A 23,307-nucleotide genomic window follows, 5' to 3' on the forward strand; every position below is an offset into this window, starting at 1 on the left:
ACAGTGATAATTCACAATGAAAGGACATTTTTGTTGGCTCTTCTCAAATGGATTTTTAAGATTGTTCTCAGAGACTACTAGAAATTATTTTCTTAGAGAAGACTTGTGAATGTTACCAAAATAATGGGTCCTGAATCTCACCGTGTATTCAATTTTTAATGGGAGCTTCTTAAAATCATCGGCTCTGGCTCCCCAACTCCAAAACCCTGATGGGCAAGGGCTGATCACCTGTGTCTTACATGGCCTCCAGGTGACTGTGACCAGCAGACGGTGACCTCAGGGAGAGAGGTCCTCCGTCCCCAGCTCTCCATCTGCACCCAGCAGCACAAAGTGACCTTTCCCTCCTAAACCCCCAAAGGTTCCTTTCCCCCTCAGAGAACAGATCAGAGTGATGCTTCTCCAACAACTGCCTCCAAGACCCACAGCAAAAGCGGCACCTGGGACCTTGTTCAGCAATGCAAAGTCTCGCATCCCACCCCAGAACTACTAAATCCAAAAATCTGGGGATGAGGCAAACACAGTCATTGGTTTCGAAAGCCCTCCAGCTGATTCCGACGCGCGCTAAAGTCTGAGAACCACTGGATTAGAGACTCTTGCGATTCAAGACAGGTAATGAAGAAAGACATAACTCCGTGTAAGGAAGAACCAGTTTATTAATGACAGCCTTAATTACAACCACTCTCAAGTGTAAAAAATAAAGGGTGATTAATTAAAATTTAGAACTCACTTGGACTTGCCGATTGGCCTTTCACTGGATGTGCCAAAGGGAGGGCATCTTGCCCGATTCTGAATCAACTGGTCAGACGGAGTTCACTGGAGTATGAGGTAATAAAAAGAGACAGGAGTGCCAACCGCGGGGCTCAAGTCTTCTCCATGTTGCAGTGACACTACAGAATGACAACTGCGTGGAGGCAGAGATGACACAGAATCATCTTACAGCCGGGATAGGGAATGAACATCTCTAACTGTACAGAGACACAAAAACACACATGCAGTCGTACACACACCCACACCCCGGAGACAATTTTCAAAGAATCTTTGTCCTTCCTCTGAGCAGATTTAACACGTTCATCAGCCATCGTGATGCGACATGGGGCTAAAACAGAAAACCTTGCTAAGTTTCCATAAAGCCTGCTCGCTGGATGCCCAGTTTTGTGTTGGCAAGTGGGTCATCACTGCAAAAGACACCTGTGGTTTTCCCAGCATTTCACAGGCTATGATCTGCTCCCCAGGAGAGGGACCTCCTGGCAGAAACCAGCTGGGTTCAAATCGGAGGGCAAAATTCATCCCTCCCCAGGCCGGTGGGGACAGGTGAGTGGCAGCACCTGGAAGTGGTTTCCCACCTTGGGTCACAGAACACTTGCCCCATCAATGCACTGCCTTCCTAAGTATTTGTGCTTTGTTACCATCCTGACAGTTAGTCTGCACTATGAGAACAGAAGGAGCTCTGGCCATGCACTGTTTCTTTTAATAAAAGCAAACTGAAACCAGTATAAGAAGAAAAAAATATTAGGATATTTTTGATTGTGTCAACACTGTTTCAGAATTAGGTTCGATTCCATTCAAAGAGAAGGGGGGGGGGCTGCAGATGGGGCCCGGAAGACTGATAGGGTAAAGGGATCATGGAGTCCACAGAAGCACTTGCAATAGCCCAGCCGGCGGGACCCTCCCTGGCCACGGAGGACACGCCACACTGCTCAGGGTGGTGAACTTATGAAATAAATGCTGATCAAATAACATTTATAAATGTTTGTAGGAAAGATGGCAGGAAAAGGAACTGGTAGAGTCAGATTCACAGATCATGCGGGGAGAGTACACCAAAAAAATTAATATTCAAGCTCTGAGTAAGAAAACGCTTTAAGAGAAACTGTATCCTAGCTCTCTCACTTTTGGGAGACAAAAACAAAAACACACAAAAAAAGCAGAACAAAATGCATAATATTCCAGTTTCCAAAGAATCCAACAACTAATTTGATGGGCTGGAGTGAGGGGTATTAGTTAATGCCTCTCCATTAACCTCATTTTCTCCTTGAATTTCATAGAAAATACAGCTCAGGCCTACTGAGAACAACAATCTGTCCTGTTAAAATTTAGCATCATTAAGTGTTCCAAAGCCCTTACTCCATACACATGAAACACACAAGTCCCCTTGGGAGGGACCAGGCGTGCCCACCCACATGACTTGTTGAATGTGATCACAACATCTGAACCCAAAGACAAGCTGTTTTCTTCTTGGGATGATGGTTTTAACAGGTCCCTGAATGTACAGTGAAGGGATGCAAAAACAAAAACAAAAAACAAAACAAAAAAACCCACAGCCCTCCCAGGTTAGGGGTTGAGTTTTAGAAAAGATGCACTTCTTTAGGCCATGGACCAGAAGTCCCTTCAAGGTCTGACGAAGAGCAAAAACCGCCTGTCCCAGCCCTCTGATCACTGAAGGAGAGAACAAGACTGCGTGTTCCACAGATTCAAGTACAGCTGGGCCCCTCACCCTCCCTTTTTTTCTTTTTTGGTAAGTATCCAACCATCCATAAATTCATGGACACAGCAGAGATGCACGGCGCAATGACTTTCATACTGGTTATCTTTTTAATCCGTCAGTGAGCAGCACTTCCCAGTGGTACCCGCCCAAAACCAAGTTCTCGGCAGTTCCATCCCGTGGGATTGCGGCGTGGATGTGGCTGGGCACGTGGGAGGGTCGGGAAGGCTGGGTCCATCCAGTGTCATACAGCAGTGAGGCAGGGCTCTACCAGCTGGCCCTGACAGCTTCGATATCGCTAACCAAATTCTGAGCCAGGCAGATCCCAAAAATCTAACAAAGGAAGGAAAAGAGTCAAACAGTGAAACTCCACTTCAGCAGGCTTCTCCCTGGCCAATGAATCTCCTTTTCCTTATCTTTGATTTTTTAAATTGACAAATAATTCATATACTATAAAATATATCCTTTCAGAGTCTTTACTTCAGTGATGTCTAGTATGCCTGCAATGCTGTGCGGCTATCACTGCCGTCTAATTCCACGACATTTCATCACACTGAAGAGACGAATTCTACCCATTAGCAGGCATTCCCATTCCCCCATCCTTGGAAACCACAAATCTACTTTCAGTCCCTAGGATTTGCCTACTTTGGACATTTCATATAAATAGAATCATAGAATATGTGGTCTTTTGGGTTCACACAGCAGAATGTTTGCAAGGTTTAGTCATACAGTAGCATGTACCAGTAGTTCAATCCTTTTGATGGCTTGAGTAATATTCTACTAGATGGATAAACTACATTTTGTATATCCTTCATCAGCTGATAGACATTTACACTATTTCTACTTTTTGGCTGTTATGAATGGTGCTAATGTGAATGTCCCTGTCCAGCTTTCTGGTAAGCAGGTTTGCAATTCTTTTGGGAGTGGAACTGCTGGGTCTTACGTGAACTCCATTTGAGTCTGAGGAAGTGCCAAATTCTTTTCCACAGTGACTACAATTCTCAGTCCCTTTAGCAATGTACAAGGGTTCCCATTTCTCCACATTCTTGCCAACATTTATTATCTTCCTTTTTAATTACATCCATCCTAGTATGTGTGAAGTGCTATGTCACTGTGGTTTCAATTTGAAATTCTCTAACATCTAATTATTAGCATCTTTTCATGCGTTTATTGGCTATGTTTCTTTGGAGATATATCTGGTTTGAATCCTTTGGTCAGAGCCCCTGGGTGGTTCAGTTGGTTAAGTGACTGCCTTTGGCTGAGGTCATGATCCTGGAGTCCAGAAATCGAGTCCTGCATTGGGGGTCCCAGCTCCACGGGGAGTCTGCTTCTCCCTCTAACCTTCTCCCTTCTCATGCTCTCTCTCTCTCTCTAATAAAAAAAAAAAATCTTTAAAAAAAACTCCTTTGGGGGCGCCTGGGTGGCTCAGTGGGTTAAAGCCTCTGCCTTCAGCTCAGGTCATGGTCCCAGGGTCCTGGGATCGAGCCCCACATCGGGCTCTCTGCTCGGCAGGGAGCCTGCTTCCTCCTCTCTCTCTGCCTGCCTCTCTGCCTACTTGTGATCTCTGTCTGTCAAATAAATAAATAAAATCTTTAAAAAAAAAAAAAAAAACTCCTTTGGTCATCTTTGAATTGGGCTTGTCTTTTTATTCTTTAGTTGTTTTTTATATATTCTAGACACTGAACCCGATGAGACATAATGATTTGCAAATATTTTCTCTCATTTTGTGGACTGTCTTTTCTCTTAGTAGTATCCTTTTAGCATGTAAGTTTAAATTTTGATGAAGTCTAACTTACCTACTCATGTTGGTTGCTTGTGCTTTTGGTATCCTATGTAAGAAAATGCTGCCTAATCAAGCTCACAAAGATTTACACTTACACTATCTTCTAAGAGTTTTTTGTTTTGTTTTGTTTTTTTAAATAGCTTTAGCTCTTAAGTTTAGGTCTTTGACCCATTTGGAGTTAGTTTTTATATATGGTGTGAGGTAGGGGTCCAAATTCATTCTTTAGCCTACAGACATCCAGTTGGTCCAGCACTGTTTGTTGAAAAGGCTATTCTTCCCCCCTTGACTGGTCTTAGTTCCCTTGTCAAAAATCAACTGACCATAGGGGCAGAGCTTATTTCTGGCTTTCAATTCTATTCCACTGATCTATATGTTCAACCTTATGTACCACCTTGATCACTGTAGCTTTGTAGTAAGCCTGTGATTAGAAAGTGAGTTCTCCAACTTTGCTCTTTTTCAAGTGTGTTTTGCTTCTCTGGGTCCGTTGCACTTCCACCTGAATTTTAGGATGGACCTTGTCCACTTCTTCAAAAAAAAGGCAGCTGTAATTTTGATAGGGATTGCACTGAACCTATAGATCAATTTGAGGAGTACTGCCACCTTATCAATATTAAGTCTTCCAATATGAATACGGAATGGCTTTCCATTTATTTAGGTCTTCTTTAATTTCTTCTAACCATTGTGCCCCATTCGCGACCCTTTAAGAAAAGTATTCTATCTCCACAAGATTAAAAACCCCAGCTCTTGGGGCTGCTTAGGAGGAAAAGTGCATGCTTCCTTCCCTCACTAACACTTTGACAAGATGGTCCGGAGAGAGAAAGGGACAAAGAATGTCTGTGAAACTCTTTAAAAACTCTTAATCTTGGGGCACCTGGGTGGCTCAGTGGGTTAAAGCCTCTGCCTTCAGCTCAGGTCATGATCCCAGGGTCCTGGGATCAAGCCCCACATCGGGCTCTCTGCTCAGCAGGGAGCCTGCTTCCTCCTCTCTCTGACTGTCTCTCTGCCTACTTGTAATCTCTGTCTGTCAAATAAATAAATAAAATCTTAAAATAAATAAATAAATTAATTAATTAAAACTCTTAATCTTGCCACTGGGAACTACTTCTGACCATCCCTGCCCGCATGACCCGTCACAAGGCAAGGACTACTTTGCCCACGGCAACACTGGAATGCCAGTAGGCAACAGCCAACCCAATCAATTCCTCCATCTTGAAAAGGAAAAAAAGATTTCCCTAGTTATTTCAGGATGGTAGCATCTAAAATCAGGGGTTTAAATAAAATACAAACCAGATAGTTCAGGTCTGTTCCCCAGCCCTCCGATGTGTCTTAAAAACTGTGACATGAAGGTGATTCAGCAGAGCTCCAGTCACGGCGAGGGTTCTCCCAGGGCATCATTTCCCTGTGACATCCACCACGGAGATTTGTCTTACCTGCAGCAATGCAATCCCTATGAAAATACCAGCCACGATGGTTAAATTGTCCTGCAACCACTTCTCAAACTGGGGCACACAGCCTTTCGTGTAGATTACAATCTGCTGGTCAACTTCCTTCACAAGGGAAGAGGAGAGCACAGCGTCACCATGCAAGTTCAAAAGCTCCTCCAACACCCTCTGTGCTAAGTGACAAGATGTGATTCCACTTACTGGTTTTTGCCTGGCATCATAGCCACACTGAGTGTTGATGACATCTTCCTGGTAGAGAAAGAAAACGGGAAGGTGAAATTCACTCAACAGATGCAAACCCTGCCTATGACTTAGCAGAAGATCCCTGTTAAGTGTCGTTAATTGAATGCATACTTGGGCACGCAAATGTCCGAGGCACCAGGTTAAATAAACATTTTGATACATTATCCCAAGTAATTATTAGAACAATCCTCAGAAGTAGGAGGGGCGCCTGGGTGGCTCAGTTGTTAAACGACTGCCTTCGGCTTGGGTCATGATCCCAGGGTCCTGGGATGAAGCCCTGCGTCAGGCTCCCTGCTTACTTGGCAAAGCCTGCTTCTCCCTCTCCCACTCCCCCTACTTGTGTTCTCTCTCTTGCTCTGTCAAGTAAATAAATAAAATCTTAAAAAAAAAAAAAAAAAGGTAGGTGTTAAAATATGCCCTCTATTCCAGAAGAATAAAACTGAGGTTCAGGAAATATAAGAGTAGCAGGTACGTTACTGACAACCTTAGGAAGCTTACAAGGGTTAGAAAATGGAGACATAGTTAAAACCATGGGGAAAGAACACAATGACTACCTTCATTTATGTTCTTTTGGGGGAACTTCTACATTTTAATCTATAAACTTCTGCATCATTTAAATGGTTTTTCAATGAGAATGCATTACTTTAATAATTAAAAAACAAAACAATGTCCCAACAACGTACCACACTGACAGATACCCTGACTTCTCACAGGTCCAATCGGAAACATGGATTCTCCTGTTTTAGGTTTGTTTATTTTTCCCCTCTGCAGGGTATGGGTGGATTTTATTAGCTAGGCATTTGTGGAATGAGAAATCTCTACCCAGAGTATCTGTAGTTGAAAGGGGAGGCATAATGCCTTCTGACACTCTTCATAATTCTTCTGATGGAATGTTAACCCAGGGCAGGAGCCGGAGACAGAACAGTTTGTACCTGCTGGTTGGCACAAGGCCACCTGAGTGGATACCCAGGGCTCTGTGCTGGGCACTCTCCTGTCTGCCAGCCCTCCTCACAGGAAATCAAGACATGAGCCAGTGGGAGAGGTGGGCTTCCTGGCAAGGTCTCAGAGCAGGGGAACAAGCACAGTCCTTTCAGATTCCCAGTCTCTTTCAGACCAACAGCCCAGAGACTGCTCTGAAGCTCTCCGAGAACCGCTGTTCCACACCAAGACCATGCCGCCTTTTGAGGAGCCCCACACGCTCCACCTCGCATGGGGAAATGGCCACTGATCCACTAGCACCCATGGAGCTCTGCTTGATTTCAAGAAGGGCGGTCTGGGGGAGACTACCAACGGCCTGGGAGACCACCAACGGCCCAGGAGACCGAAGAATGTGGAACAGACACGTGCAGAAGCAAATTCTCCCCCTTGTTTCAGTGCTCACTCCTGAGCACTGAACTTCCAACAAGGCACTTGGCATTTTAAGTCATCCCACATGCCAGTCACATGATGTGACCCAACACCCAACCAAACCCACAGTGAAAGGGTTAAACAGGTTCAACACTTTTTCTTTTCTTAAAGAAAAATGCAGTTATCATCATTACAAGAAAAATGCAGTTATCATCATTACAAACGAGAGCCCAGGCAGCTGCGGTCTTCCTCCCTAGCAGACTAGCCCTATCTCACCTCGGACTTTCCCCCAATTTCTGACACTGCCCCCCAGAACCAAATCAGGAAGCAGAGGGTCTCTGCCCCCCAGCCAATGCAGAGAGCTCGCACCTAAGCAGGTCCCTCTCAGGAAGGAATGAGAGGCACTCTCAGCAGGCTCCCTGGGCCTAAAGCTCAGCTCCATCACTTGCTAGCAGTGTGAGCTTGGGAAAGTTGCTTAAGCTCCAAGGGGCTTTGTTTCACACAAAGAGGGAAGATGATGATGACACTGCCAAGAGGAACGTTCTGATTTTTATTGAGCTAACTCCCAAGAAGGCTGAGAATAAGAACCCGTGCGTGGGGGCACCTGGGTGGCTCAGTGGGTTAAAGCCTCTGCTTTCAGCTCAGGTCATGGTCTCAGGGTCCTGGGATCGAGCCCCACATTGGGCTCTCTGCTCAGCAGGGAGCCTGTTTCCCCCTCTATCTCTCTGTCTGCTTCTCTGCCTACCTGTGAACTCTCTCTCTCTCTCTCTCTGTGTCAAATAAATAAATAAAATCTTTAAAAAAAAAAAAAAAAAAAAAAAAGAACCCACGCGTGCTGCTGAATTAAGGTCAGAGACAATTACTCCTACCGGGAAGATCTGAGCGCTATGCCCCCTTTAGGGGCTACAATGAGGAATGAGCAGGTAAGAACAGGTTTCTAGAAAACAGTCACTGCTCATCCCTGCCGCCCCTCCCCTGGCCCCATTTCTTGGTGGAAAGCGCAGAGCTGGCTGGCAGTCCGCGGGCCTTCACTCACCGCGGGGTCTTTAGTGCAGCAGGAGAATGGCACGCCGCATCGTTCTCGACTTGCGTTGGAATCTGTGCAATTGAAGTAAATATTTAGGTTCCAATCATCAGCTCCAAAAGCCCCACAGCACTGCCACTAGAGCAAACAGGAGAGAATTAGAACATCTCGACTTGGAGGCGACCGGGTGCCCACACTCATGACCACCAGACGACCGCCACCCAGCTTCTGCCAGCGCTAACCTTCTCTTCTGCCTAGAATTTACTTTTCAACCAAACTAAACCAAAAGGGGCCCTATAAAAGCTTCCAAAATGACTCAGGCTCAAGATCTGTAAGGATGTGCTAGCTAGCATGTGATTTAAATGGCTGGTGAGATCCACAGGGTTAGGTGTTGGAAGGGCAGACAGGGCAAGAGTTGTAGAGCAGATTCGGTCCGAACAAGATCTGCCTGGCGAGGGTGCATGGAGGAACATTCTAGGATAAACAAGACACTAAACCGTGGCAATGTCTGAAGGAGGCAAGTGGGGCTGTGGTGGGAGAGTTAGAGGCTGACCTTTTAAAAACATGGTCTCTGCAGCCTTAATGGTTTTGTAAAAATCCTTTTCATTGAGGTATAATTGACATACAATAAACCGCACATATTTAAAGGGCACAATCTTGTAAGATCTGGCATATGTATCATTGTGAAACCATCACCACAATCAAAATAGTGAACACACTCATTATCGCCCCAAGTTTTCCAGGCTTACTTTTCATTATATACCTGTTACTACTCTGAACTTCTTTTTAAGAACATGAGTTTACATTTTTAACTTAAAAAATTCCATCATCCAGGACACCTGGATGGCTCAGTGGGTTAAAGCCTCTGCCTTTGGCTCAGGTCATGATCTCAGGGTCCTGGAATCAAGCACCGCATCAGGCTCTCTGCTTGGAGGGAAGCCTGCTTTCCCCCCTTCTCTCTGCCTGTCTCTCTGCCTACTTGTGATCTCTCTCTCTCTCTCTCTCTGTCAAATAAATAAATAAAATCTTTAAAAAAAATAAAAAACAGTATTCCATCCTCTAATTAAAATATGTATAAAATGAGCTGCTGAAGTGAGTCTCAAAAGGGCTTGGTACAGGGACTGGTTGCTCCAGAGGGCCCTGTGTCACTCCCCTTCTGGACTAGCTCTACCCTCTCTGAGTTAAGTAAACATCAAGCCTTGACCATTTTCTCGCTTTCAGGCCCAAGAGCAACTTCAACACATTACACTCCACGATAGAAAAATAAAATCACATGAAATAACAGTATTTCCATATAAAGCAGACAGCAGGGCAAGAGAACGTGTATACGCATGTTCTTCCAGCTCATCTGACCCTCCGAGGGCTGGGCTTGTGCATCTCCAGTTCCACCTGCAAAGCTTCATCAGATTTTTCATGCAAACTAGTCAGCAACAATACTTGGCAAGGTGTGAGCCTGCATCTATTATGACCTAACAAATCGGGGAGGTCCGCCCAGGACATGAACCAGGGCTTAATTTCACACCTGAGGTGCAGCTCACTCCAGGCCAGCAACACAGCCCCACTCACTGCTGAGTACCTAACGAAGGAGCGGGGCTCCCACAGGGCAAGTGCCAATGCAAGATTCAACCGTCTCCTCCCTTTATCAAAGGGAACCCCCGCCCAGCTCCCCCTGCAAAGGTGTCCAACAGAGAGACCGCCACTCGTCCCCTGGGCTTCTGTTTGCCCCCCCAGTCCTGCCACAAACATTTAGGTCACAGACACCCCTGTCCAATTTCTCAGGGCACACAAATAAAGACCTCAACACCCATGGACAGTTAACACCTTCAGCCTCCTAGAAAACCACACGTCTTATTAGAGTGTCCTAATACTTGCCTGAGTTAAACAGTAGCTGTTAACTATTTCTACTATACTATCAGGGAAGTAGGTCAAGGTTCCGCTAGCCCGCGGTCACTTAGCTAATTAGAGTTTGGCACTAGATCTGTTATTTCTGACCTCCTGTTTATACCGTTTTCCATTCTGAGTCAAAGGAGGCACCTGTGACGTCATTTGCATGCCAGGGGAAGTCCCCTAGTAACGTTGGGAAGGCTGGGGAAGGGGCAGATTCTTCACTTGCTAGAGGTCACGGGGGCTTAGAAGTTGCTCAACTTTTGGTTGTGCAGAACTGGGCGTGCTCTAAGGTTTGGATAGGCATGTTTTAGGAGCTTTGTGGACAAATATTCTATTGCTGAGTGTATGATTAGGAGCCATGAAGTTTAGAGGATGGCCAAAAAGGGGGCAAGGAGCAAGAAAGAATCCCCAAGACACCACATAACATGTTACACCGAGAGCAAAACAATACTCTGCAGCAGTCGATGGAAACAGCACGTGCGCTTATTATCTCGTTGTTCAAGAGGCTCTCTTTGTCCCTCGGACTTGGTAGAAATTGAGATTAAGCGAAAATAGGACATTTTCACTAGGGTATAAATCACGGGAGTCAGAAAGGAGGTTAGAAAATAATGAATACACAAATAAAGCAAAAACAACAAAAAAAAACCATGTGGCAAAATCAGAGGTAGGTTCTAGCCGGCGTGGCCAGAAGCCAGGAGCAGCGTTCATTCCCCGACAAGGCTTTCAACTTAAAAATAGACTAAATTTAAACTTACATATTCCTGCGTGAAGTCTATGAGGTTCTGCAAATCAATGTCATCTCTGTACGCTCTGATGTTGTTGTTTATAAAGAAATACAGCTGGTCTTTGATCCAGTCTTTGAAAACAAATGCCAGAACCCCAGCAGTGAGCTCCAGGAAGAAAATAATTCCCAGGAACACAGAAAACTAAGACAAAAGACACACAGAGAACAGTTTAAAGGGCTATTTTGGTCATATGTACTTAAATGGTCCCTTCCAAAAAGGTGTGTAATTACACTGGGTTGTTACACGTGTCTAAAGCAGATACTCTTCAGTTTCTTGATTTGCTAATAGCCCATTACACTCCAAGAAAGGATTTTTAAGAATTGTTCATAATCGGGGCGCCTGGGTGGCTCAGTCATTAAGCATCTGCATTCGGCTCAGGTCATAATCCCGGGGTCCTGGGATCCAGCCCCACATTGGTCTCCTGGCTCAGCGGGAGGCCTGTTTCTCCCCTCCCACTCCCCCTGCTTGTGTTTCCTCTCTTACTGTCTCTCTCTCTCTCTCTCTCTGTGTCAAATAAATAAATAAATAAAATCTTAAAAAAAAAAAAGAATTGTTCATAATCACATTTTAGGGGTTCTGTTGGTCCATTTGGTAATTAAACAACAAAGCCAATAAGCAAACATGGATAAGAGGCATTTCTCATTAGACCCACACTGCGACCTAATGAGCTTCTTCGGCTTCACGAACCACCCCACTCCTGAACAATGACCTGCCCTCACCTCCAGTAAGCCTTGTCACCATGAAATATAAACTATCCCAGTATTTGAAGATCGACTGTCATCTGTCACTATGGCCTTCATGCTGTATGCAATACATTCCTTTCTTTTGGATTTAGACAAATTTAGACACTGCTTTAAATCCTCTTTGCACCTACTTTATGGGGTAAAATAGCAGATTGTGTCCGTCTTCGATGACAAGGTCAAAGAGGAAGTTGGGGAGGGGGGCCTGGAGGTGGTGACTAGGACATGAAAATCATTTCCCATTAAGAAAACTGGATTGATGGGACGCCTGGGTGGCTCAGTTGGTTAAGCAGCTGCCTTCGGCTCAGGTCATGATCCCAGCGTCCTGGGATCGAGTCCCACATCGGGCTCCTTGCTCGGCGGGGAGCCTGCTTCTCCCTCTGCCTCTGCCTGCCATTCTGTCTGCCTGTGCTCGCTCGCTCTCCCTCTCTCTCTCTGACAAATAAATAAAATCTTTAAAAAAAAAAAGAAAACTGGATTGAAAGTTTTCTTGGGAACACTAGCTGTGCTCACCCTTCTTTGTAAATACCAGTCTCAGAAGATTTTAAGTAACATCAACCTGCAGCCGAAGGCAGACTTCTGGCTGATGTGGCCAATAAGAATTTACTCAGGAAGGCTGGGGCCACAGGTAAGGTGGTCGGTCACCGCCCAGGCATCTGGAGAAATTTCCCTTTCATCTCCAAGACTCTGAAGAGCCCCATCTCAGTCACACCAACGCACTGTTCACACCCACAGTTCTTTCCACTTCCTATCACCCCACACTCTTACTCTTTCCCAACTTTTTTGCTGAAACAGATTATGAGAAATGAGGCTGTGAAGGACCAGGCAAGTTTCTGGCGACAAGGACAGAAAGAGGGACACTGGGGCCAGAGCTGCTCAGCAGACCCCACAGAGCCTCCAGGACACGAGCGGCTGAGGGGGCAGAAAGGGGAGGGGGCTAACGCTGCCTGCTGCTTCTCTGCTCAGCAAGCAGACATCCAGCAACCAACCGAGAGAGAAAAATGTGCTGGAGAAGGGATGCAAAGGAAGCTGCAGAGATACTTACTAAGGTAAGGAAAAGACAGAAGGTGTTAATTCCTCCAGCAAACATCTGAAGGACCCATAATAGATCAGGTCCTGGATTTGATGGGCTTTGCAGAAGCAAGGATGGGTAAGACCCAATCCTGCCTCCAAAGACCCCCAGTCTTAGGGGCTGTGGGGGTGGGGATGGGAAGGGGGGAGCATTTCACATCAGAGGTCCATACATCTGACAGTGTGGAGCCAGGATGCAGAGTGCCATTCTGGGAGGGTGGGCAGGAGGGGAGGGTGGAAGAAAGAAGTAAGTGCCTGGCAAAGTATAGGACTCCAAGGTTTGGGCTCTTAATTCTAGACGCTCTAGAGCTCAACCCTTCAGGTTCCACAGACCTCCTCCTGGTTATCTGCTCTTGATGAATTCATGAGAATTCATTCACTATCATCAGTGGTACCTCTAATTTCAAAGTAAGATTTCCTCCATCTAGAAAAAAGGACAGTGAAAAAAATGATCACTCTTACTCAGGGCCTACCCGTAGTGTAAAACAACTCCCCTCCCTTTAGTAGATACAGAAATACAAAGGTTATCATGCTACGCAACTGAGAAAAATCAGAGCTGGCTCACACGCATGTGCACACAAAACACCACCACAGAAGCCATGCACGAAGTTAATTCGATTTTTGTTCTCACCACCATAGAGGTTAGGCAAGTTCATTTTCCAGTTACCCTGGTAAAGTTTCTCTTACTGCTACATGATATAGAGATCAAAAACTGAGTTCAAATTAAGTTATTATCAAATATTTGGCAGAAACCTCTCTGTCCTGGCCCTGTGACCTCATTTCCCCCATTTCCAAAGGTGCAGAAACTGACTCGCAGCCTTTGTCTTAGGGCCTCAGTTGACCAGGAAGCTCCATTTCCATTTCCCATTATCTTAGCTCCCAGATTTTCCCTCAGCAAATCTCCTAGCCCTGTAGCATCAGATTCCTGGGGCTGTTAAAGGCATGTTTGCATTCGCTTCCTACTTATTCCATAGCTCCTGCTCAAAGAATATTCTGGGCCTGTTCTGACTGTTTGTCCTAAACAGAGAAGCCATTTTAAATATTATCTGTGATTTCCAAAAGCCAAGAAATGATACAACTTTCTTCATTTCCAACATGGGGCTTGATAAATTATGATGTTGATTTTGGAGAAACCGATCAGTTTCTGCTGTTAACTCTGGTACCTTCAAAGACAAATACAATAAATTATATCAAAGGGACTCCTCTTATAAACTGAACTATATTCAAATAAATCACATTAAAGAGGATCCCATATTTGGGGGCATGGAGGCTAAAACTGATAAAACAGTGGCAAATGGTTAAATATTATCTGGGGTCCGATGAGGCTCTAGAAAGTGGAGTGAGGTGAGCCCACACATTTAGAAGGATCTCTTGCCAGGAAGACTGGCAGGTCGGCAGGTGAGGGTCAGGGGCAAATCTCACCTGGTCTCCTGGTCTTTGATTAGGTGGGCGATGACAGAAGAGTGTGTGTGTGTGTGTGTGTGTGTGTGTGTGTGTGTTTGTGTTTGTGTTTAAAAGGGGGAACTGGGAGATAAGCCATAAGGCCAATGGAGTGTTGGGAAACCAGCTGCTCCCACCACAGACAAGTGTATACAGAACAGAGAACCAACTGCTCGTTCAATTGTAGGGAACACCAGTGTCCCTCGTTTCCCAGCAGTGTCATGTAAACTTGCAGCTTAAACATACAACCTTTCAGGTTTGATTTGCCAAAACCTCATCTGTACCAGGGCTGCCCAAATTCGAAGCAGGCTACCCTTGGCTGGGGTATGGTTGAGTCCACACTCTTTAGGGGCATTCAAGAAAAATGCCAGAGGATGACGTGGCAGGAATCCTGGGGAAGAGCAGCATGTCCCACATGGCTGTGGGGACCGGGGCTAGCCTGTGCTCTGGTCTTAAGTGAAAATGTCTCTGGATGACGTTGAGCAGGATTCTAGGAACATGTGGTATGATACTATCACTTGCCTAGAAATCTCACCATCTTTCCTCACGACAGGAAGGTGGATTTTTTGTTTCCCATCCTTTCCCTGTTTTTGGAAAGGGGAGTGGACACTGCCGCACAGAGAACATCGACACAGATGCCCTCCACCATGCCACACTCCAGACTGACCGGCATGTTCAGGTGACCGTCGGCTACACTTACCAAGCCTGTTTCAGATACATACATGGAAGCACAGGCCCTTCCGTCCTCCTTTGGAAGGAATCTCCAAAGGAAAGGCTTTCACTAAAGAAGCACGGAGGGTGATCTAGAGAGTTCTCCTGAAAGGAAAGCGTCAACCGGGCCATATTTTCACTGGGCCTTTGGAAGAGCCACCTTGCCTAGAGATAGGGCATCCTCCTGCAGGAGGACGGGAGCTTGGGCCTCGGCCAGTGCACAGAACGGGATACTCACAAACTTCAGAAGGAACGTGTTTTCCCGTAGCGCTCCAATGCACCCTGCGAATCCCAAAATGAACATCACTCCTCCCACCACGAGGAAGAGCCAGACTGGGTCAAAGCCGCCGAGATCGGTGATGGAAGAGATATTGGACAGAACTCCCTGGGGGGCAGAGAAGCAAACACAACGGGTCACCAGGATGTGGGGGCAGTTTTTCAACATGGAAAGATTATTACAGTTGCCTTGTCCCCCTCGCAAAGAAACATTTCAGAGGTGATCTGATGATGAGGTGTGACTGATATTCAAGAAACACTGCAAATTAATTAAAAACTGTGCGAGAAAAACACACTTCCCAACACCCAGGAAGAGGGGTCACTCTTCAGCAGCCAGGGCAAGCAGGGGTCAGACAAGCGCCTGCCCAAAGCCTGTGGCATTTCGTAGGGAACAAGGAATGAGCTAGGTACCGAAGGTTGACACAAGGCCAGTCCCAGCCACAAGCCCCTGGAAGTTTTCCAGGGAAAAACTGAGCCTCGAGATCTGCCCTTGAGCTTCACAGGAGACCCTATCAGGCTCAGATCCCCAAAGCCCACCTGGGTGCTTTGTGCTGGTGACTGTCTCACACTGACTTACTGGGGGGTATTTCCTCACCACGTTTTTTATGAGAACTGAGATTTAAATCCTTTGCAAATCCAGAGTTACTCCCTGGCTTTCCACCCTTTTTATTCTCCTGCTAAAGGAACCCAGAGTTCTTTCATTTCTCTATGAACATTTTTTTTTTACAAAAATTTCTCCCTCAACCATGATACTATGTCAAATACCACCCAGAACCTATGTTAGAAATTACAAGATTTTTTTTTTCTCTAAAATTCAAGGTGCATGTTTGCTCTTCATTCCTACAGAGATGGACCACTGTTACTTTGAAACCATGAATGTACAGGAGTCTGAAATAGCCAATATCATCAATATCTTATTTTCTTATCTTACTAGTTTTGGACTCTCAAAACATCCCAGAGTATCATGGTATAGCTCGCTGTGAAGTCTTAAATCATTTGTTTCAAAACACTCCCAACAACCTGGAAGAATGCAAAGTATTTATCTGATTTTATACTTCAAGGAAAATGGAGCCCAGAGAGGCTCTGTGACTTGCCGGAGGTCACACAGCTGTTCACTGATTTTTTTTTTTTTTTTTGAACCAGAACAAAAGATCTACTTCATGTTCTTTCCTCAACCAGTGGGAGCCATGTATTTGCTTCCCAGCACTTCCAGTCAGCAGAAGCCTTCTCTCATCCATCGCCAGAGACCTGCTGCTATCAGAAAGCCTGAGTTTAAGGGTTTTAAGTTTTAGTCCATTTTAAGGTTGCAGGATCACTTGCACAAAAACATCTTTTGTTTGTTGGGTTTTTGTTTCTTTTGGGGGGGGTGGAGGCATGGACTTAAAAACAATAGTAGGATATTAATAATAGAACACATATGAGAAATAAAGAACTCTTAAAATGTACAATTTAAACCTTACAGGAAAGGCCAAAGGTTTAAGTCAAGTCACAGATGAAGGGTTGAGAGATGAGGAAAGCAGTTAGGAATGTAGGGTGTATTCACAAGACTTCTGAGGGGACGTCACAAATGCAACCACACCCTTCATGAGACAGCTTGGTCCAATGGTTTAATCCAGTCTTGTGTTTCTTAGATTTCCAAGCTCTGAATTAGGAGTACTCCAGGGAGGGGTGTGTGGGTGGAGAGGGGAAACACAGGAATACTGTTATCAATTCTCCACCTACACAGATGATAGAAAGAAAAAAACTCTGCCAGAGAAGTCACACAAAATCCAGGCAACAGTACTGAGGGTCCCGTGTTAGAAGGAAATCAACCTCTCCCCCTAGAATGCCTGGGAACACAGGTGTTAACGCTTAAGGTCTTAATGTTCTGTACCTGCTCAGCCAGGGGGAAAGAAAAACAACATTGGAGGGTACATGATACATTCTTAAAAGTTAACTTAATTATGAGAGAAGGAGACTGCATTTCCTTGGCACCCAAACAAGGCAGCAGAGGGGTAAGTGACAGGAAGAGATGTCAGCTCCATCACAAAGAGGCCTTTCTGGTAACAGTAGGTCTCCCTAGAAGGATGACAGAAGGCTTTGGCTCATGCAAGAGCCAAAGCGGTGAGCCTCTGTCAGTTCTGCAGTAGGAGGGATTCCCAAATTGGATGTGACATTGGGACTTAATGACCTTTAGGTTCCTTCCAACTTTAAGACCATTCTATGATTCCACCCACTTTTAATGGGCTTTTGTAACTCACACTCAAGTCTGAGCAAAGATCAGATTGTTCCCAAACAGTCTTCCATGAGCTATGGCTGGACACAAAGAGGTCATGGATAAAAGAGACAATTATCTGGGCAACTCTGGCAAAGCAAGTCAGCCAACCAACATGCACACCTCTGTCTCAAACACTGAGCTACACCCTCAAAAGGCTACAAAAAATATGATCTCTGGGATGCCTGGGTGGCTCAGTGGGTTAAGCATTTGCCTTCGGCTTAGGTCAGGATCCCAGGGTCCTGGGATCGAGTCCTGCATCGGGCTCCTTGCTTGGAGGGAAGCCTGCTTCTTCTTCTGCCTGTGGCTTCCCCCTGCTTGTGCTCTCTCACTCTCTCTTTCTCTGACAAATAAATAAAATCATTAAAACAACAACAACAACAACAAAAACAAAACAAAACAAAAAACCATGATCTCAACTGTCAGTAGTTTCCTGGAGCATCTGTCCTCTCTGGGTTTAATTTGGAGGATGAGTATTTGGCTTTGCAGACAAACTTATTTTCATACTTTTACTCTGTCCAGCCTACAGGGGCAGCTTTAATTGAGGGGCTTCCTACTGTTACCATGGAAACAACAATCATTTGGGGGTCTAGCTGGCCTTACAGATTCTACTTTTAATCCTAAACTCTGGCAAAAGGCAGGACTGGAGACAGATACTGAGTGCTTTGAGGAAATAATACTCTGCAAAGCCTGAAAAAGACGACCAAGAACTTAATTTGTAATGGATGCAGAATATACCCAGGTCACTATCAGTTGGAAACTAACTCAACTTGTCAAACCTCAAGTTTCTGCCTTTTCCTCGGGATTAGGATTACTTACTCAGATGGAGATGAACAACAAAAGACCGCACTCCTTCACCTGCGCCATGTTTCCCAAGAGCCCCCGAAAAGCAGTCTTACTGCTTCAGACTACACAGAGAGATTACAGCCGAGCTGAACCCAATCCTGGCAGCCGAGATTCCGGATTACAGAAATGATGGTGAGCTGAGAGCTCGGCCTTCTGCTGTCTCAGAGATGGGGTCTTCTCACTGGACTTTTTAATTGTGTTAAGCTCAATGTGACAAATCAGTAAGAAGTACTAGAACATGCCTGCTGAAGAATAATTATCATTAAGGCTTGTAGCTGACAAGAAGCCGGAAGAAAAAAAATACAAACTCCAAGATTACAGTTAAGTCTGCCAAGTGATTTAAAATAGACGTTCCCATCCACGGTAAATCCTCAGGAATGCACTAGAACAACACCAGCAGACACCTAGTCTTCTGGGAACCTGAGGGCACCACCCTCATCTTTGGGCAAGAGCACTTCCCCATCTTGCAAGGCTTCCTGCCCACCCCCTCAAATGCACTCCATGTGCCCCTCAGAGCAGCCAAATTCTCTCATGACCCCCCTTCCCTCATGACTGCTGAGAAGTCTGAATCCCCTTCCTCGCACACCAAGGTTTGGAACAGGCATCTCCCTCTTGTGGCTGAAGTTATAAAAGGCCCAAATCAGCAGCAGCATTATGTTTTTCACCATGTGGATAAAGTCTCCACCGTGAGAACTAGAAAGCCAGGTGTAGGAAGAAACAAAGAATAAGGGCTGGGACGGAAAATCCTGTCGGCGTTATAATTCCTGACCTGACGAGGAGTTCTGCGGATCACTCCAAAATCCTTATGATACATGCCCTTGACGGCACAAGGCAGTTCTGTCTGGATCTGTCTGCGTCTGAGGAGTCCTGCACAACCTGACAACAGCTGTCAATCAACTAGGCTTTCAGTGCTGCACGTGGGCGTATACACAGGTGCATAACTATATGCACACACACACTCGGCCAACACTGGAAGTTCACACTTTATGCTGAGAAGAAAGTTCTGGGGGCCCAACAGGGAGCAGGAAAGGGGCAGAGCTAAGTGTTGGGCTTAATACGACCCCTTTACTCAACTGGCTGCTACCTCCAGTCAACCAAGCCCTTAAGCCCAGGTAAAGTCTTCCTTCTTGTTGACTCTCTATCAACTCAGCATCGTTAATGAAATGAGTTCTGGATGGAACTCTTAGGTGTTTTGTCTCTGTCACTGACAAAAAATACATGATGTAAGCTCCAATTCTCGATGTAAACATGACTGTTCAGTCCTTTGCCTTCAACATCAACTTCTTAGAAACTCAAACTTGTCAGGAAAAAAAAAATAGTACAAAAAGGCAATTGGCTATTCTCCTCTGTACCCAGAACTGCTGCTCAAGTGAGAAGCACATATACACGCAGCCCGGTATCTGCATCCCGGGGGGTACGGGCTTGTGCTTCTCCTCCAAGGATCCTGCAGGCAGAGCCCAGGGAGCTGAAAGGGTTAAGGGTCCTGGACGTCGTGCATAAAGTCAGAAAATACCATCCTGCGAAGCTGCGCCTGACTGGAATGACGATAAATGCAGGAGAAGCAGAGCAATTAGCCACGTGCATTTCTTCCTTTATCCGTTTGTTTGGGCTGACACGAAAATGGTCTTCTGAACAGCAGCAGCGGAGAACAGTCAGCAGAAGAGAGCCAGAGACCGAGATCATAGGGCACAAGAAAAAGAGATTCAAGTACTACAGACCTAAGAATATGGGTGGGGGGGCGGGGGGAGATTCACTACACAGATGTTCCTTGTTATCGTGTAAGAGTTCTTCGAAGTCACACTCTATATGCCTGTATCTACAGTCTGAGGCCCTCAGCCAGCTCCCCAGGGTCTATGGCTAGTGCTGCAGGAGATGCACAAACACAATGACCACACCATAAAGGGTGGCTCCGAAGACAAGATGAAGACCAGCCAATTAAAAAGTTGAAAAACAACAAATATATTCAGCAAATTAGTCATTCCAGAAATTGGCTTTTGGACAGCTAGCTCTTGGCATATCAATCCAGAGCCTTTAAGAGATGATCCTCCAGTGAAATAGGACATTTCCGTTATCTACTAGGGACTAGACAGTATCTCTCAGAACTTAGCAAGGAGACCCATGTGTGTCTAAAAAGAAATCAGACATGTTCATGGAACGTGTCTGAAGCAATAGCAGACAGAGGCTTAGAGAGCCAACAAACAAAAAATATCAGTGTGCATCCACAGTAGTAAAAGGGAAACTGATACACCAGTCACTTGGACAAGGCTGCCCTCAAGTGCGGCAGGAAGCATTCATCCTGCACTGTACTCAAGTCCATTGGGCTCGCCTACAATTTCCCCTGGAATCCTGAAACACAGAAAGAGGGTTGCCTGGACAGTGCTCGCTGTGGGGCAAAGACACAGGACATGATCATACAGATATCTCGTCCTGAATCCCAGTTCCACGACCTACTACCCATGTGATTCTGGGCAAGGTACCAAACCCACCTAAGTCTCAATTTCCACATCAGCAAAATGGTACCCCACATCATAAGGATGAAGGAAATAATTCAAGTAAATCCAAACACTATGCTAAGTGCTTGGCACAAAGTAAGAATTCAGTGAAAATTTATCCCCATCCTCACTACCATCACTACCCTATTAGACCAAGAGGAACACATCAGATGCTACACTGAAGCACAGAGAAGGAGCCTCTAACTCAACTGCACTAGAGGGGAATCCATCTTGCTCTGGTACTTGTTCTGCCTGACCCTTTTAAGGAAAGCCATGACCAGATCTGATGATCACACCTAATGAAGGTGGCAGTAACTGACTTACAGCCAGATCGTCTTTGTTTGGGAATGGAAAGTCACCTAAAGACACTCCAAGTAGAGGCAGAAGAGAGAAGCCATGAGTAAGCAAAAGCCATGAGTAGGCAGACGCCATGAATGGGTAGAAGCTAAGAGCGCACAGAAGTGGTGCCGTGGAGAAAAGAGCAGTGAGAAGTGAGTCAACAGTGGTGAGCACACTGGGCAGTCAGCAGCCATGTTGCCAAGATGGCCGCACCCTGAACAGGGAAAGCAGGCCTCCGCTGCCAAGGAGCCAACTGGGTGCACTGGTCATTGAAGATGCTCCGCTCCGGAGGGACCTTCCAGATACTTAACAATGTCCTCCTCCCTGCGGGATCTTGTCGTCCCGTGGTTTGATGAACACTATACACCTCGGCAAGAATGTAGAAAACTGGCCCACCTTCCCACTGACCTCCTCCTCCTCAGCACCTCATTCATTCAACTATCCCTGAAACTGAAGCAGCTTCTCACCCATGCTTCTGCAATAAAGGACTATGCTCTGAGCAGAACTGTTTTTTCTTGGAAAAGGCTTCTACGCACGTGTAGAAATGAAAAGGCAAACAGAGCTGCGGAAGGGTTTCAAACCAATAAACCTCAGGAGTGTCTGTGGTTTTTTCCACCACCAGCTCAGAGAGTCCTCTGTGTGCCACCTGGCAAGCTTCAGTTTCTTCTCTCTCAACCCACACAGAAAAGAAATGCAAAAATAGCATTAATACGCCCCTAAGGTCTGGGGCTCTTCTGCTTTGGCATATACAAGCACATTCCTTCCAACTGCTGGATGAGAAACAAAGAGACAGTCATATGGAATGTGCACCCAGAGCCAGGCCAGATGGACCCCTCTGAGATTTATGGGACTGGGTCCTGATTCACCCATCCCCCATAAACTGGACCCTATTGGGGTGGAACTGGCAGCAGCTTTCCTAGAGTACAAAGGAGGGAAGAGTTTCCCAACTTGAGAGAGGATGACAAGACAGAATATTCTAAAGAAAATGAGCTCCGGGAGTGGTCCTGGAGAGTTGGAGATGCAGCTTTCAATAGGAAGACCTGTCCACAGGAAGACCACACTGCAACAGACCTGCTCCCTCAACATTCATCAGAGATCCCCAAAGAACATTACAAAACAAGGCCACTCTGCAAACCCCAAGACATCCATTTGCCTGAGGAATCGTGGCAGAGTCCAGAGAGAGGACCTGAAAGGTGAAGAACCAGGAGCTCACTGGGACCCGTAGTCCAGGAGGGTGTACAGTTGTGGGGGCAGCAGGACTCAGGGCCTGGAGAAGCGATGCAAGGTTAAAGGAAAGCCAGCTGCCTTAAAGGCATGTGGTCACCTAGTTTTTTTGTCAAAAAAACATCATCGGTGAGATTAAGTAATCCCTTCTTACAGCTTAAAAATGGCCATGACCATGGGGCACCTGTATGGCTCAGTCAGTTGACTGTCCAACTCTTGATTTCAGCTCAGGTCATGATCTCAGCATCATAAGGTTGAGACTGACCGGGCTCTGCACTCAGCATGGAGTCTGCTGGAGATCCTCTCTCTCTCCCTGTGCCTCTCCCCCACCTCACTCGCTCTCTTGCTCTCTCTCAAAATAAATAAAGAAAATCTTTTTAAAAAATGGCCATGACCTGGTTTGGGGAGAGGAAGGGGAGGAGAAATCCTGCTATCAAGCAGTTGGTGCCGTGGCCAGCTGTGCCAAGTCCCACCCACTGGTGTTGCTCCTGGACCAGAAACGCCACCCCAGAGGGAGGGACTGCCTCTCTGAACATGGAAACAAATCCACAGGCAAAAGTGTCACTTTTCAGAAATCCAGACTGTTCCCAGGCCACTCGCCAGACGCCTTTACATGTGTGTCCTCATGATGGAATACATACCCAGGAATGGTCCTAAGTATAATGTTTAAACCCAAAGACCTAACAGAGGCTCTGATCATGGTGCGCTCCCTGCCCAAACTAAAGTGGAAAAAAAAAAAAAGAAAGAAAGAAAGAAAAGAAAAAGCAAACAGCCTCGCAGCAGGTGATCACTGTGCTCTAGGCCCCCAGAGACAGAAGTCACTCAGTTACTGAGCAAAGTCAGGATCACCCGAGAGCTGAAAGACAACTGTATGTGTCATGGGTATTCGGAGTGAAGGCACAGTGACACCCTCAGGTGGTCATC

The 23,307-nt window shown here is 45.9% G+C and overlaps 1 protein-coding gene across 3 annotated transcripts in view; it reads right to left on the reverse strand.

The window, feature by feature from the left end:
• Positions 1-635: 635 nt before the first annotated feature.
• TSPAN5 (tetraspanin 5) overlaps positions 636-23,307 on the reverse strand; it is a 171,495-nt gene continuing 148,823 nt past the window's right edge. For all 3 annotated transcript variants that reach the window (XM_047718037.1, XM_047718036.1, XM_047718038.1), the window contains 6 exons: positions 15,191-15,337; positions 10,961-11,131; positions 8,331-8,456; positions 5,906-5,953; positions 5,693-5,809; positions 636-2,812 (listed from right to left, as the gene is read on the reverse strand). In XM_047718037.1, the coding sequence (XP_047573993.1) occupies positions 2,747-2,812; positions 5,693-5,809; positions 5,906-5,953; positions 8,331-8,456; positions 10,961-11,131; positions 15,191-15,337 (675 nt within the window). In that variant the 3' untranslated portion in view covers positions 636-2,746. The remainder of the gene's footprint in view (positions 2,813-5,692; positions 5,810-5,905; positions 5,954-8,330; positions 8,457-10,960; positions 11,132-15,190; positions 15,338-23,307) is intronic.

The sequence above is a fragment of the Lutra lutra genome, chromosome 2 (assembly GCF_902655055.1).
Source record: "Lutra lutra chromosome 2, mLutLut1.2, whole genome shotgun sequence".
NCBI lineage: Eukaryota > Metazoa > Chordata > Mammalia > Carnivora > Mustelidae > Lutra > Lutra lutra.